Source organism: Stegastes partitus, unplaced genomic scaffold (genome assembly GCF_000690725.1).
Source record: "Stegastes partitus isolate 25-593 unplaced genomic scaffold, Stegastes_partitus-1.0.2 Scaffold1403, whole genome shotgun sequence".
Taxonomy (NCBI): domain Eukaryota; kingdom Metazoa; phylum Chordata; class Actinopteri; family Pomacentridae; genus Stegastes; species Stegastes partitus.
In genome coordinates, this window is record NW_007579134.1 from 141,478 (window position 1) to 158,687 (window position 17,210).

At 39.8% G+C, this 17,210-nt stretch overlaps 1 protein-coding gene across 3 annotated transcripts in view; it reads right to left on the reverse strand.

Annotated features, from left to right (window-relative positions):
* Positions 1-17,210, reverse strand: part of ltbp1 (latent transforming growth factor beta binding protein 1) — a 50,602-nt gene that overhangs the window by 8,780 nt on the left and 24,612 nt on the right. For all 3 annotated transcript variants that reach the window (XM_008299337.1, XM_008299336.1, XM_008299338.1), the window contains 8 exons: positions 14,295-14,417; positions 10,725-10,850; positions 10,464-10,592; positions 7,072-7,200; positions 3,877-4,014; positions 2,216-2,377; positions 1,424-1,513; positions 1,133-1,261 (listed from right to left, as the gene is read on the reverse strand). In XM_008299337.1, the coding sequence (XP_008297559.1) occupies positions 1,133-1,261; positions 1,424-1,513; positions 2,216-2,377; positions 3,877-4,014; positions 7,072-7,200; positions 10,464-10,592; positions 10,725-10,850; positions 14,295-14,417 (1,026 nt within the window). The remainder of the gene's footprint in view (positions 1-1,132; positions 1,262-1,423; positions 1,514-2,215; positions 2,378-3,876; positions 4,015-7,071; positions 7,201-10,463; positions 10,593-10,724; positions 10,851-14,294; positions 14,418-17,210) is intronic.

Here is a 17,210-nt window from a genome sequence, read left to right on the forward strand (position 1 = left end):
TTCATTTTACCTGGAGTGGCCTTATCATAAAGACTGCATGTTAACTATCATCCATTTTCTGCACCCACTTGTCCTGTGCACGGTTGCAGGACATGATCATTAGATGAAGAAAAGATGTGAGACAATATTGAGACAGCTTGCTTTAAAGTGAATTATAAAGGGCAGACTTATGTGTATGTTTATGAGTTGGATTTTTTCCCTGCTTATGCTTTCTATTTCTTTTGTTGGATGTAGATGTTATGACCCTGTGGGTCATCTATAGTGTTTTTGTGTTTTTGCTGCTTGTTTCTCTCCTCAGGGTGTGTGTGTGTGTGTGTGGTTTTTGAGTGAATGGATTAGGAGCAGGTGGTGACTCTGGATTGGCTGTCCTCGCCTGATTCCAGCCATGCAATTGGTCAGAGGGCGGGCCCATCCACTATTTGAACAGCCCGCCAGCTGCACTCGGTCTCCTCACCTCCAGCCTCGCCACCTCAGAGAATGCCAGCATGCCATCAAGACTGTACTGCAGGAGGATGCAGCAGCAGCAGTAACTTGCTTGTAGCCGTAGCCGTGTGCTACAGGTTCTGTGTCTTTTTGTGAATCTTTGTAAATATTGTAGATGGAGAGCAGAGTAGAAGGGAGAGGCCTTTTCTTTTAAACCCTTTTTCTCCTGTTTTTTGTTTATTAGGTAGGTAGGTAAGATTATTATCTTTTATTTGCTTTTTCTTTTCTGGAATGGGAAGTCAGGGTTAATGTAGAGTATGTTTTGTTTGTTATTCTGGCCTATGTTCCCCCTCTATTGTAAAAATAAAAGAAACTGCTCATTTTGATACCTGGCTTGTCTGATTGCTGACCTTCTCTGAAGTGGAAAGACTGGTGTGGAGCAAAATTCATGTTGTGCCAAAGGTTCCCCTAGACCGGGGCATAACAGTAGAATTGTTCACCTATCTACACTTGGATTCTCCAGCTTTTGATTAAAGTTTGCTTTCGGCTGCCTGCTACATGCATCTACACTGGGGTCCTCATTCCTGATCACCACATAACAATATTATTTGCTCTCTGTGTTTTTCCTGTTATGTGTTACTAGTGAGTGTCAATAGAGGCAGTACCCAGCAGATAGTTTGAACATCAGTAACAGTAACATCTCTCACACCTCTGCACTCCAGTCTGGCAGGGTCGTAGTCCTGTCCAGTCTTGCAGTAACACTCGTAGCCTCCCTCAGTGTTCAGACAGAAGCCTCCTTTACACACTTCCTGACCAAACAGTGTGCATTCATCTGCATCTGCAAACAGGCAGAGAGAAATTCAGTCAGGATTAATTCAATATTTGTTAAAAATCTTTAGATATACTTGAATGCATCTCACTACTGACTCAACCAACTCTACACAGTTTGATCTGTGTTTGGTATCTCTTTGGGTTAGTTAGCCATGTATACTAGTCTTACCTTTGTATGTGTCAGAAGTAGGCACTCCATACAGCAGGTCTCCATTGGGAATAAAACCTCTTCCAGATGGGCACATCTCGTTAAACTGGTCTGAAAGGGAACAGACATAGAAGTTTGGAGGTTAGGTGTCCATAAATACAGTCGAAACACCAGATCGGACACTGAGTTAAGCCAGTTGTACAGCTGTCGACAAAAGTTTATATGTACTTGTGACGACCATGTATATAAAAAGAGTCTTGAGTATTAATGATTTCACAAACTCTTGATTTTCTTGATGGGATCATTGAAACAAACAAAAAAACAATCATGCATTTTGGTTCTTTCATAGATTTTTTATAGATCTTTTGAAAATATGACAAAATCTGCAGGGTGAAAAATATACATAAAGCATACAGCAAAATCAGGCTAACATTAAGCTGTTAGACTGGTCCACCCAAAGTCCTGATTTAAAATCCATCAAGAATCTGTGAACTGTGCTAAAGAAACAAGTCTGTGTCAGAAAGCCAACACATTTAGTTGAACTTTGTTGTGACAAAGACGTATGTGTGTCAATGATTCCACTGACTCCATCAGATATAGCAATCATTGGAAACTCAAGACTGCCAAGATATACAAGGTCGTTACAAGGGCAAAATAGGTCTTTACAACAGGTGCATCAAACGACTTTCAGACAGCTTTGACAATTTTTTAATCTTCCAGTACATTGTATTACTAAAATATAGCCTAAGGTGTGTCTAGTAGCAACACTGGGTGTATCTGTGCTTTAGGATTTTGCCTCCTCCCTTCACTTACCTGTCCCATTAACAGGGCAAGGATGCACCTCACAGTTGTCCCCCCAGCCAGCTCCCAGAGTGCAGCAACACTCCTGCAGTGTGACATGGCTGGTCAGCACACTCTCACACAGGTTCTCATCGTTCAGATGGTAGTAGCACTCCTTCCGCTCCACTGACGATGCTGAAAGATGAATAGAAGAGCAGAATGAAAGCATAGCAGGTCCAGTTGATTCCAGTGAGGCTTTTCGAACTTAGATTGCCACAGGAATGAAGATTTTGCCACAGAAAAAGTTTCCACTGCTGCATAGCACACAATAGCACTTTAGAGCGTAACAGTGCAGAGCTGGTTTATTTCTATTTGGAGATTTTGTCTATTAATTCAAAGCAAATGGAGGGATCGTGTGGATGTTTTGTTTCAAGTTTGTCTTCTGTTTGTTTTTTAAGATGGGTGTGCCCCACACTCTGTCATAGACTTTATATACACATGGACAACATGAAAGCTCCTCAAAGGGGAAGCCTGAATATCTTGGAAACGGGTGCAACCATCTTGTGCTGGTGATGTCATTTACAACCAGGGTGTGTGCAGCACTTATCAGGGAACTGGGCTAAGCTAGTAGAAAGCCCACCAATGGGGGCAAAGTATGGATGTTTTAAAGAGAGTTGGATACGCTGCTGTAGATTCCTCCCAGTGACCACCTGCAGTACTGCAACAAAAGTCCTCAGCATCACAAAAAGTATGTGCAGTGGGCTGCACACTGTGAAAGAGAACCTAGAAGTTACAACTTTCAGCCAAAATGTTGTAATGAGTGAATGAGCCACATTTACCAGGTGAGTAATTTACATTCTAGTGTACAGGTGTCATATTTGAGTGTGACATCCAGTTCTTAATGTATCCACGGGAAAAAAAAGTAGTTGATCTGCAGCCGACAACTAGCAGCTACTACTCAGTTCATTCTAGAGTGTGACATGAATCGAGTGAATGTGCAGAACAATCCAGGAAAATCAAAATTACACCAATGAACTTCATGAAGTTCAAGAGGCGTGCATGCACATTTAAGCCGACAGGAGGTGGCACTTTGATACCATACCTTCATCCCTCCGGCACAACAGCTTCAACGGGTTGCAAATGATGTAACCAGGGCCTGATGTTAGCTTTGTATGTTGGCTTTACTTTTGTACAGTGGGAGGAGGTGGTGGCAGAATACAGAAAACGAACTGTGCGAAAAAGAAAGGGCTGGGAATCATCAGTTCTTTGTCTTCCTGACTACCTCCCAGGGACGGCTAAATGCTGCATATGTTCTCCCTGATATCACACTGGAGAAACGCTTTGGGGTTAACACAAGTAGAAGATTGTTTTACTATGCTATAATCATTGGTCTTTTTTTCCAATGGAAAGCTGCCAGAAAAAAACAAAAAAACAAAAAAAAGAACAACTTTGTTGTTAATGTGAAGCATCATTCAGCTTAGTCAGGTCTGGACTTAATTATGGAATCCCTTTATGCTTTCATTGGGGCAGTTTTACGCAATGTGTTTTGTAAAAGGGGGGCCATTGTTGTTATTAGACAGTGTGCTGGTCTTCTTTAGCAACAAGAAAATGAATTGCACTATTACTGAGAAGTGGCCATAGAAATAAACCAGCTGTGGACTGCAGTGTCTTCAGTTTCTCTGTCAGTGGGTTACCTGTGGGAACGACCTCACACTTGGCGTTCATGACGTTGTATTCCTGGCCGATGGGACACACACAGAAGAAGGAACCATCCACGTTCATACACTGGGCCTCTCCACACACACTGCTGAGCAGCTCACACTCATTCACATCTGTGGAGAAGGAAAAGAACAACACAGTGATAAACAGTATTTTAAATGAGCCTGCTAATTACCCCCCTCACATTCAAAACATCATATAATGTAAAACACCTTAGAAAACAGTTACAAAGTGCTTTACAACAGGAGAAAATAACAAATAAATCCAATATAATGGCATAAAAGCACAATGACAAGAAGATAAAAGTTAGAAAAAAAACAAAATTGATTATTAGGTATCAATTGCTAACAACTAATTAAGTAAAAGCGCATTAAAGAAGCACATTTGTAAAAGGACAAATCTTGCCTGATCTCCTTTTATGTGATTGTGTAAAGATCAGTGTTAAGGAGTTTTACTGGATGAGGAAATAGCTTGAAACTAAACAAAGACGGTGTAAAATATGTGTCACCCTATCATTCATATTTGCCTCCAAAATATTCTAACTATGCAAAAAAAAAAAAATACAACCAGCAGAGCAAAGCTTCATGATGGTGGAAGGTTATGGTTTTAAAACCTCATTGATTCGCTGTGGCAGGACACTGGGTCATATTGCAAAACCTTTGCTGTAGCTGCTCTGAAGCAGCTCTGCCTAGAAGAGTGGCACAGCAAAGACACTGATATGTTATTTGACGCATTTGGCTGCAGCTGTTGAAGTACTGCATACAATTATCATTTAAATCTTGTATTTTGTGTTTTACTCAGGTTGGCTTTGTTTAATGCTGAATTTAGTTTGAAGATCAGGCACAGTTTAGTATAGAACCACGCAAAAATAGGATGGATCAGAAGGGGATCAAAGAATTTTTCATAGCAATATAAAGTTTGTTTAGCTGCATTCAGTCACACCCGGCTTTGTGTCACTGAGTTACTGTTGCCTTTGTTTTCAACCTGGATAATTTTATTCTATGTTCTTGCAAAATCTTCAATGTTTAGTTTGCTTTTCTTTTACAATAGTGTTGGGTGAAGAAGAGACCTCTTTGGAAGGTCGCTACCATATTTCTTTTTAATACAAAGTAAGAACTTAAAATAAATCTGTGACCGCCAAACAGCCAAATCCTGGACATCAACACATTAAGCTTCCCCAGTGTTCAGACTAAGTGGCTAGATGGATTTCTCAAACATATTGTAGAGTTTAAACCCAATAGGAAAGATGTCAAGCTGGCAATGCTGCCACAAAGTCTCTGTGGGAAGACTGAACAGAAAGAAAAGGAGAGATAAGAGGGAGATAGAATCTCTGATACAAGAGGGAAAATCAAAAAAGACAAGACAAGATATAAGCAGAAGTGAGAAAGAAGAGGAAAGCAGAGTGTGCTGGCTGATAACACGAGAGAATAGATGGAGGAGAAGGAAGACAAAGAGAGGACACGCATTCTGAATGGTTAGTGGTAAACCACCGCTGTTGGATTTTTAAGGATTGTGTGTGTGCCTAAGTGAGTCCATCTATGTGAGCCACAGTACAGTGATGGTTTGGCAGTGGAGAGGAAGCAGCTGGCTGGACTGAACTTGGGTGGGACCCAGCAGCACTGCCAAAGGACAGATGGAAAATGTGTTCAAGTGTGTAGAAAGCACGTAGTGTTCGCTTCTACGGTAGTTCTGGTACTGTACTGTGTGTCTTTGGTGGTGTTGGTCACTATGAGTTTGTGTGTGAGGGAAGTTTTCTATCAGGGTTCAGATGGGAGAAGTCAGTTCTGACAGTCCTTCCTGCTGGAGGAAATTAGAGTAGATGGGAGCTGGACGGGCCCAGTTAGCCCAGGGAAACCACCAGCACCCATCAGTTCCTACTCATTCCAAACCAAACGAGAGGAAAACCGCTGATTTTCAACATGTGTCCCATGTATTTCTCACTGGGATGGTGTGTCTGCACCATTTGGCAATGTTGCATTCAAACATTATCGAAGGGGAACAGCTAAGGCCAAAGGTAACAGGAGGGGTAAGTTTATAAATTCTCCAACAGTGGTTTGGGCCTATATTTACATTAACTAAAGAGAAAAGTGCCGTTGAAATATCTGCATTTGACACTGTGAGTCAGACTAAGGTATCAGTTAAAGCTACAGTAGTGAAAAGAGGTTAATGTGTTTGTTGTATGTAGGCATAAAATGTACTGAAATTTAAGACCCCAACATCTTTCGTCTGCTTACAATTAAGGTCCAGCTTACTGTTACAGTTTGCAAGTAACAAACAGGAAACTTGTTGGGTCAGAATGTAAACACTTCATACAGCTATTAGTTAAAAGGATAAAAAAAAAAAAAACTGTTTTGTAAATTGTAGGACAAAACTGAAAACATCAAAACTATTAAAATAAGTACAAGAGAAACAGTATAAACTAATCAAAATAGCTACACTACCCTGTCTATCTTACATTTCAGTTCCTTCAAAGGAGACTGCTTTTGCTGTGATAACAACACAAATCTCATATCTGGAATCATTAAGCCAATGTCCATTTTCTAAGTTTCTTGACTGACGTAGCTCCACTTGGTATCTCTCAGTAGTGGTTTCTTTGCAGCATTTCAGCAGTTTGTTAGGGCCAGGGTTCTACATGGGCAGTTCTTGCAGTTGGAACCTTAACAAAGGTTCAGGCCATTTTAGGGAGCTAACCAATGATGGACCATTATCTCTTTTTGCTTAGTTGAGTGATTTTTTTTCTTCCATTGTATGGATTACCACAGTAGTTGGACAGGGCTGTTTACTGTACGCCGACACTAACTATAGGTCCCAAACATTAGGAAGGCAAGATTTTCCACCACTGAACTTTTGACATTGCTCACCAGTTAACTGCAAACCATGCTAGGTGACGACATCATGAAGGTGGTGAACACAATGACAACAGTGGGAAAGGCTGTCAAAATATGCGGCAAATATTGGCTACCTTGAGGAATCTAAAACAAAATATAATTTTTTAAATACTTTTTTAAAACTACATAATTCCATGTGATATTTAATAGTTTTTATGTGTTTGAGGAAGATAGCACAAATTAAGAATAAAAATATCCACCTGAACTTTTGACTGGTACTGTATACTGTATAAACCATCAGTAAAATTCGATATAGACACATACCAAAACTCCCACACTTACCCACACAGCTTTGGCCATCCTGGGTCTCCTGGTAGCCCTGGTCACAGAGACATCGGAACGAACCCAGTCTGTTCTCACAGAAGCCATGGGGACCGCACAGCGTCTCATTGAGGCCACACTCATCAATATCTGACAGTGAAACAAACAAAGCCAGAACATGTCAAATGTTTTCTCATTTAGTGATTTATTGCTCCTTGTCATTTCTAACACGCTGTGGAGGAGCATCAGTATTGCCTTTTCTGTATAATATCTTATCCTATTGACCAAAATTTCACTTCAAACTGCACTTTGGTGTACAAAAATCTTTCAAATAACTGTAGACTGTTGACACACACACACACACACACACACACACACACACACACACACAGAGCACTAAACACACTTCTCCAGTGGTTTCCTTTATTTCCTTCCAAACAGATTAAGGAAATAACATGAAAGGTGAAAATTGAATGCAATGGATTTAACTGAATAATGACAGACTGCAATTGAAGCAGCTGTTGTAAAAAAAAAAGTGCTTTAATTGGTTTCATGAAAGCAGACACACACACACACACACACACACACACGCACACACACACACACATTTCCACTAGAGTCTGAATACGCTGCATAAATCATGAGGCAGAGAGCAACAAATATCCCTCCTTGTCTAGACAGTCAGCTCAAAGGCTTCCGTCTGTCTTTTACTCTTGTTTTTTTTTTTCTTTTCTCTCTGTTTTTCTAAAGCAGCAGAGGGCATTAAAAACAGCTCTGGCACAGAGGCCAAGACTCCTGTCAGGGTGCAGAAAGTAGGAGCCGTGTGTGTAAAAGAAACTGTGGAGTTTTTCCTTCTCTTTCTGTGATGAAGGAATAACGAGGGCTGTATGGGGATGGTGATAAGGGTAGACATGGTGACAAAAGGAGATTCTAAATAACCATGTGGCTATGTTAGAGTCGTGCTTACATTTTGAAGAGGGACATCATGATGATGATATGGAAACAGTGTCTATCTACAATAAAGCCGTTCTGTGTTTGTGTGAAAGATGTTAAAACATTTCTCCCTCGCACTAAGAGGCCCTCTCTATATCTCTCTAAATAGTCATTTGATGGTAATGACAGCTGTGGAATGTCCTGATCCTATGTATATAGTTTGGAGGAATGGTTCTGTTCTCAGTGAGTTACACAGCAGCTCCATGGAATACAGAATACACATTGCATCATGTGCACAGAACATATATGTACCACTTATATTCCATTTAGCTGTATACCGCTAGGTAACAATAATAAACAAGTCCTCCTGCTACCATTACATATGTACTATATGAGAAGAGCCACCTGTCTCAGACAGAGTAATAAGAAACTGATATTTATATTATGATATATATAAAACTATGAAATAACATGCTTGGAAATAAGTAATAGAGCAAAATATTTTATGATGATTGTTACTTTGGTTTTCAGGAGGCCAAAACCTTTGTGAAGGGTTTTTTCAGAGTACAAAAAAATGAGCAGCAACAACAAGCTGCTGTGCAGGTTTCAGTGCTGATTGGTTAACTCAGAAAGGACACATTTTCTCTGCCCTGTCAATGTCCTTGTCCATTGGTAGCCTTCCTCTCTTGAACATCACCAACACTTAAAGATCACCACATGTGCACCATAACAAACCTCTATTGTTGTATTTCCCACAAGTTCAATGAATGGAGTTATATTCGGTATAACTACTACTAGTTGTTTTGAGGCACACTGCATTAACAACATCAGTGAATCTGTTGGGCCCTACACTATAATGGAAACAGAGAGGCTAAAAGGGCACATTAGAGGGTTGTTCCTGTAAGAAGTCCTTGCACTGGAAAGTTGCCAAAGGTCAGTCAGTTCAGAGAATATTTAATTTGCAAAAACCATTGTATGCTATGATGAAAGTGGCTGTCATGAGAACCGCCCTTGGTAACGAGGACCAAGATGTGCTGCATCAGAGGACCTGGCCTTCAAAATCACCCAGCCTAAACCCGACGGAGATGGTTTGGAATGAGTTGGAACAGAAAGTGAAGGAAAAGCAGCCGACATATGTGGGAACTCCTTCAAGATTGTTGGAAAAACCAACTTATGACGCTGGTTGAGAGGAGGCCAAGACTGTATAAAGCTGTTATCAAAGTAAAAAGAGACGAGCACGAAGAATTCAAAATAAAAACATAACTTACACTTCTTACACTTTTTTACCCACTACGTTTCCATATGTTCTGTCTGCAATGTATACAACAGTATAATATATATATATATATATATAAACAAAAACAAAAAAACAAAAACGAATGAGCAGATGTTTTTAAAGCTTGGCTCTTCTCACTCAGAACGTGTAGGACGATCAGGCTTCTGAACCAGTTTGAAACATCCAACAAGTACTTCTGACAAACCACAAGCTGAACACCGACAGAATCAGTGATGTTACTTTAATGTAGGCTGGTACATTAAAGAAATTTCATTGTAACTCTGAGACTTCCAAAATGAATCCACATAGCTTTGAAGGACTTGAAAGGTAAGACTACAGATATGCTACATTTTTCTCACTGGCAGCAAACACCATTTAAAGCAGCCTCTAACTTTGAGAGCCAGACTTGTGTTTTTTTCAAAGTAGAAGGACATTTTCAAATTCTGAGTTGTCTAAATGCAGCATCAGGCACAGCTAAATGCTTACACAGCATGCTAAAATGCTCACAATGACCACTAACATGGTGATGTTCAGCAGTTATAGTGGTTAATTTGTTTGTCATTTTAGTTTAGCATGAAATTTCACAGGATCACCAAGTGCAGCACCATTCATTTTCTGAGAACCACGAGGTTCACAGTTTCTCCCAGTTTGAAAGCAGATGTTCAGATGTCTCACAGACTAAATAAACACTGCTCTGCTGGTGGGTTGAGAGGAAAAGTCAACTTATTTTGACTTACTGTGACTTTTAGACTCACATTAACATTAAAAAATGCACAAAGTCTGTATTAATCCACCACAGAAAATAATCCAAAACAGATCCACAGTTTGAGAAATGTTTCCTGAAAACTACAGGAAAAAACTACGATGGTGACATGTTGGTTTTGAACGTTTCATGGGATCTGTTGAAAATAAGACCGATAATAACGTCAGCCTCATCCTTTAAAGGTAAGACAAAGCTATCCTGTGTACTACTGATCAATGGTTAAATGAAAACTACAGGGGGATTTATTCTGAACACAGTATGTTTTTGTGTGATTTGTTTTATATCAAATTTACTTGTATACATAAATGATTAATATAAGTCATACAAGAGTATGTGTCAAGAGCAAGATTCAACTACGTGTGTGTGTGTGTGTGTGTGTGTGTGTGTGTGTGTGTGTGTGTGTGTCTGTGTGTGCATCTTGTCTCTGTAGTTGCAACTTACCGTCACAGGAGGGCGTGTCGAGGTTGGCAGTGAATCCACTGTCACACACACACACATAGGACCCGTCAGTGTTGAGGCACTTGCCATGGGGGGAACAGAGCTCTGCTTCCTCCATACACTCATCGACATCTGGGACGACACAGACACAAACCCACTGAGAGATGTGTATGAGTCTGTGTGTTTCTCAAGCACGGGGACTCTAGAATGTCTACATCCTGGATCAGAAACAGGCCTTGAGAGTGTGTCTGCTCAAGCACTCACCTCTGCAGCTGGTGCCGTTGATCTGTCGGTACCCCTGGGGGCAGATACAGGTGTACGAGCCCATGTTGTTGGCACACTCCCCGACTGGCTCACATGGTCTGGCTTCCTCGACGCACTCATTCACATCTGGGGCATAAACACACAAAATTCATTGTTCTGTTAAAAACTCATGTCGGAGAAGTAAGTATGTTATGATTATACTGGTAAATAAAATAGTTATAAGTAGCACTAAATTATGCAAATGTATTCATGGGTAGATTTTTGGCTTAAATTATATTTTTGAGTAAAACTGGTACAATCATTTGTTTCTCCTTTAGGGGGTTATGTGACAGTTTAATCAATATGAATATCGGTATTTGTAATTTACCATTAATGTGACACTTGATACACAAAAGCACCAGCAGAGCCATGAACATTTTTATCAAGCATTCCAGTAACTGAAATGCAACAGGACTATAAAAGTAATTGGAAAGGCAAAAGTTAAAGTGTAGAGACAAATACATAATGTCTGATGAAAACTCACTCTTTAGTCTTTGATTTCTGAAGTCAGTTCATTCTGTTTGTAATTTTGAATGAATGAAGCTTTATGTGCAACACCGTTTCTTGCTGTGAGTGACAGTCTCACAGGATGCTGATTCTGTATACTTGTTCCTGTGACGTAAAACACTTGATAGTATCCAATTGTTACCTGTTTGCACGACGATAAAGAGCAACTGCATAAAATTAACATATCATTTAGTCTGAACAGTGCTGCTGATGATTGTTCAAGAACTGGTCGTTCAATTCAAACCTTAATTTGGTCTCAAAACGTAGGTAATTATATTCCTACAACAGATGCAATAACACACTGAAGACACGTTGCTCATGGGTAAACATCTGCCCTCTAGTGGCCATTAGGACAGATTCACAAACTGCAGTGCTGCTGATCAGTGATTCATATAACACTGGGTCCTCCTCTGCTAAAAGTAATTATTTTAAACTTTTTCATCATGTCCATATGGTTGTCCTCCAAATGCTGGTAGACACATAAGTAGTCGACACCATGGCTGAGTATTTTCCCTTTGAAACTGCAGCGTACAGACGATGTCCTCAAAAACACAGATTCAGACTTCCAGGGTTTCAGAAGTAACAAACCTGAGGAACCAATCCTGTTAACTTGCAGGGTGGAACTTTCTGTCACATAGGCTATACTGCTCCAGCATTATAACTAGTTTTACAGTGATGGAGCAGGGTTGTAGGTCGCAACTAATGAGCACGAGCTGTCCTGAGTTGGGAGGGGTGAGTGCTGACAGAGAACTACACAGATCTGCTCATTGTTGAAGAAGCGGTGGTGTAAAGTTACGTCTAAGCCACTTTAGGTAGAAAGGGATTATTTTCATGGAAAACCTTTGATACACAGATTTTTAGGGGCTCAATCAGCGATCAGGGATTTTAATTTAAACACGTGTTCTACCAGCAATTCACTGAAGCAATAAAACAGCACAGGCATGTTTTGATGCATAACATCTGCAACAAACCTTGACACTGAAAGGGCAGTAACACACGTAATCTAACAAAAGTGCCACATGATGGCGGGCGCTATTTCCTTACAGCTGGTGTTTAGTGTGTTAGACTGGAGGGGAAACATGTGCCATAATCGCACACTGACATCTGAGGTTTTGACTCCAGTATATTGTGTTCTTTATATAAACATAAAAAGCAAAGTATGCATACACACTGATTACCTTGTATTTTGTTTTCTTTAACCTAAATATCTTCTATCAATACATTTATCACAGGTTTACTGCTGTGCAAATACTATTTGTTTTTATGCAGAACATACTAAGTGGCATGTTGTGCATGTAAATACATAAATATGTGTTCAGACTTCTCCACTTTTTGAACGCTTCATTATGTTCTTGACCTAATTCTAAATGGACTAAAACTGCCTCTTTTCCCAGCATTTTTCTTAAAAACTAAAACGAAAGTCTTCAGATACTTAGACCTTGACTTTTTTGAAGCCACTGTGGTAGTCTTAACACCTACTTGATGCAGAGGCTTTGTATACCTGGATTTGGGCAGTTTACTTCTTTCTTACTGCAGATCAAGCTTCTGTGTTATGCCAACTTCAGGTAACACCACAGAGGCTCTGTGGGGTTTCAGTCGAGGCTTTGGCTGGGACACTGAAGGTCAGTGAAGACTTGTCCTAAAGACACTCCAGTTTTGTCTTGGCTCTTTGCTTTGGATCACTCTGGTGAACCATCACTGCTTTCTGCAAGGAGGTTTCCCTCAAGGACCTCTCTGTATTTGCCTGCTTTCGTTCCCCAGTTCTGACCACTCTCATTGTCCCTGCTGCTACGAAGCCCCCCCATACCACAATGCTGCCTCTACCAGGTTTCACTGTAGGGATTTTTATTTCATTTCACAATTATTGAGATGATTGTTTTCCTGTGAACAATCAAAGCTTTAGAAGAGGTTTTATAGTCTTTCCTTGATATGTGCCTTGCCAATATTTTATAACAAAAGTCAGCAGAGAGTTCTTGGTCTAATTTAGTCAAACAGTCACAATTATATGATCACAATGAAGGGCCTAGATATTTCCGGTTTGATTTTGTCATTTCCAGTGACTCCTATAACTTAGAATTTTCTATGATGGAATCCCCCACGCGTCTTTGTCACAAGAAACATTGATGCTTTTTGGGTTTTTTCATAGATTTACTATAGGTATTATATGTATCTGTGCTGGGTCAAAAATATACATACAACTTGAATTATCAGTGTTGGTGATGTAGACAGTTGCGTTTTCTTGGTAGAATGACCTCTTAACATCTTGTCAGTGATTGCGATTGACTGCTGACTTCTCTGAGCCACTTCATACAGGGCTCATTTGATGCACTCGCCAGGCTCACACGCACTGTGGTCAAATAAAACTAAAATTCACCTATTTGACCACAATGGCCAGAAACATGTTTGAAGGAAAGAAGGTGAGGTCCTTAACCCCAAGGACACTATATCTAGTAAATGACATAATAATGAAGGAGGATGGTTTTAGGTTTTCCTGTAGGAAAACCTAAAATCATCAGGTCTTTCAATAGAACAATGACCCCAAACACTGATCGAAAGTGTTAAAGAAATGACTAAATCAGGCTAGAATTAAGGTTTTAGACTGGCTTTCCCAAAGTCCTGCTTAAACCCCATCAAGATTCAGTGAGCTGTGATGAAGAAACAAGTCTGTGTCAGAAAGCCAACAAATTTAGTTGAACCGCACCAAATCTGTCAAGAGGAGCATTCAAAGATATGACCAGAAACTACCAAAAGTGCCTAATCGAGGTGGAAATGGCCAAGGGATACTTTAGTAAATATTAGCATTGTTGTTTGTATATTTTAGAGCCAGCACATTTTGCCATATTTCTATATGACCTACAATAAATTTATGACAAGGACATTTTTGTGACAAGGACACGTGTTTCAATAAATCCATCACAGAAAATCAAGATTTTTATGAATCATTGGAAGCGCATGCCTGCCATGATGTAATATAAATATATGTTTTATTTGCGTGCACAGTGCTGATAGTACTAAATATCATACCGTCACATTGGTCTCCAGTTGGCGACGCTCTGAAGCCTGGCCCACAATGACAAATAAAGGAGCCTTCAGTGTTCTGGCAGTGGCCTCTGGTACACACTCGCTGATCCTGGCACTCATCTATATCTGAAAAACCCCAAAGAATGAAACAACTACATCAGGGAACAGGAAACAAAGGTTTATGCAGTGATTGTCTCACATTTTAGACCAGTGCTTTAGTTGTTGAACAGTGGATAAACAGTGTGCGGTGATGTAAATTCTCTTGGTAAATGAATATTTAGTGTTGTTAAGACAAGTTCTAAACAGTAATGAACAAGCTGCGAGTAAATACTGCAGCTGTAGTGTTTTCCCACATGCCAGAACAGCAGTAAGAGGTCTGATTTATAGTCTGAGTGGAACACAATGTTGAGTGCTGATTAAATGCTCGAAGGCTAAACACCTCAGGTAAAACACAGGCGGAGAAGCGTATTATCATTAATCAATATTATATTGATCTACAATGGCAACATAGAGTGGATTTTGGTAATTAATCTTTAATAATTAAACTTGCTTTATGTGGTAGCAAAATAAACTGCAGAGTAATTATTGAAATTCCATAATTTGCTGATCCAGACACGCAAACACCAACAGCTCCAGTGAAACAGTCTACTGGTGTTAACCCAGCTAACGGTGCTGATCAGCTTTCTGTGTACACGGAGAAAAAAGACATCAGAGGACAGACCTAATGAATGACTATGAGGTAACAACTTCTTTTATTGGCACTTAATATTTGTAGTAATTATGCAGTTTATATCTACAGGCTTTTTTGACCACAACAGTTTCTGACCAACAGCTCCATCATTGTGGCTTAAAGTAGGTCTGTCCAGTGACTCCATTACAAGCTCTGCAGCACATTCAGTAGCTTGTGATTGACAGGTCACTGCCATATACTCGATTTCTCAGTCAGAGAGACCAAGATGGCAATGATCAAATACCAAACTAAAGGCTTCAAAATGGTAGTCCTCAAACAAATAAGTGTTACAGTGGCTATATTCATCTTTTACATATGATCTGAGGGGAGATTACAGATACTGTCTTTCAACAATATTATAATGCGGCTATATGGGAAATATGGATCAGGTTGTAACCACCTGCTTCAATTATTTCAGCTTTGTCTTTGAGAAATCATGTTTTGGTTGATTGTTGTGATATGACAACCCCCAAGAGCCTTGGGTACCATTGCTATGGAGACAAGACCCATCACAAATCAGAACATTACCGAGTCACAATGATTTGTTATTGCAGTTGTTAACCAATTGTAGCACCACAGCTGCTGAATTTGATCAAACCTGACACAGAATTCAACTGGAACTATCACCTCATGCCTCCGCCAACCAGTCAAGTTGCAGTTCATATCCATGTCTGTCCATCCAGACTCATAAATGTGGTAAAGACTGATTTAAGACTTAAGGAATTTAATAAAAGCTCTTACGTGTACTTTTTGGCAAAATCAAAGACACTATATTGACATGTGATTCCAAACGATAATTTCCACTGAGAAATGTTCTGTCTTCACTTAGAGACACCGGATGTTGCTGGAAATAAATTTAAAATTCTGAAACGTGAACACTTTACACACATTTTCAATCTATACAGTCACCGCAGTTTCAAGGTGGAACCAAAGATTCGTGTCCTCAGCTCAGTATCCAATCAAATGAAAAATATGGTCACATTCACAACTCGTGTTCCTGAGTTATGGTGTTAAATAAGAACACTATGACGTCACATTGAAGGTGACCTTTGACCTTTTAGCAATGAAAGGGCATCACTTGATCACTGTACCCTCAAGCTTGTACGGAATTTGAATCAAAAAAGAAGATCGCTTTTATTTCACATACTTACATAATACTCAGAGTTATTTGTCATTCACAATGTCAGAAGCTTCAAGAGTCATTGTCTATGTCTTCTTCAGACTCAACAACATCATGATTGCAGTTTCTGTATGTAATGCCTTTACAGACTCCACAGACCGAGATGCTCGTGACCCCATTCTTCTTGCAGCTGCACTGCTGGCTGCTGCAGTGTCCATGACAATTACAGCTTGTTAACTTCAGTAGTTCTTCAGGAGCCATGGGGTCTAGTGTTGGAACTGGCTCATACTCATGCACACCTAATGTCTATCCATAGTCACTGGGCTTCAGAGACATGCTCTGTAGTATTATATAAGGATGTGAAATAAAAGCTACTTTGATGTAAATGTAAAAGTAAGTGTGGCCTTTTTCAACAATGGAGTGTTTGTGGTGAAATATTCATGATAACAATCAACTCAGAATCATGAAAAAACCCTGATTTGACCCCTCATAAGCTACTTAAGGCCCGATTTTAAAAAAATCAATATTTCAACAATCATTTATCAGTACCCTAACTTGAGCAGGTTTTTTCAGGGTTTCCCATGGGAGTTGAATTTCAACATTTTAAGGCATGTTATTACACACCTTTACAAACATGTTGGTGAACAAATTGTTTGGTAACGATTTAGTTGGCAGATTTGTGAAATATCTTATATAAATGCCCTTACTAACTTGGCAAACATGTCCAAAAAGAAAATAGAAATGCCCACAAAATGGCCAAGACACCATCACTGCTGCATTTCCCCTGATCTCTGTTGATCAATAAAAAATAGATTTCTGGTTTGTTAGTGTAAGGAGAAAGTTTGGGATCACAGTTCAGCTCTGGATTTACAAAAAATAAACTCTGATTTATGAAGAATGGATGAGTGAGGGAGGCGGTTTGTAGTAAAAAATAAAGTGAAAAGGAAGTGGAATACACTTTAGAGTGAACTTAATCATCCTAACTCAGGGAATGAACTCTTTTCATGACAGACATTAGCAAGATCTGGAGGTACTTTAGTTTTCTTGTCTCACGCACGCACGCACGCAC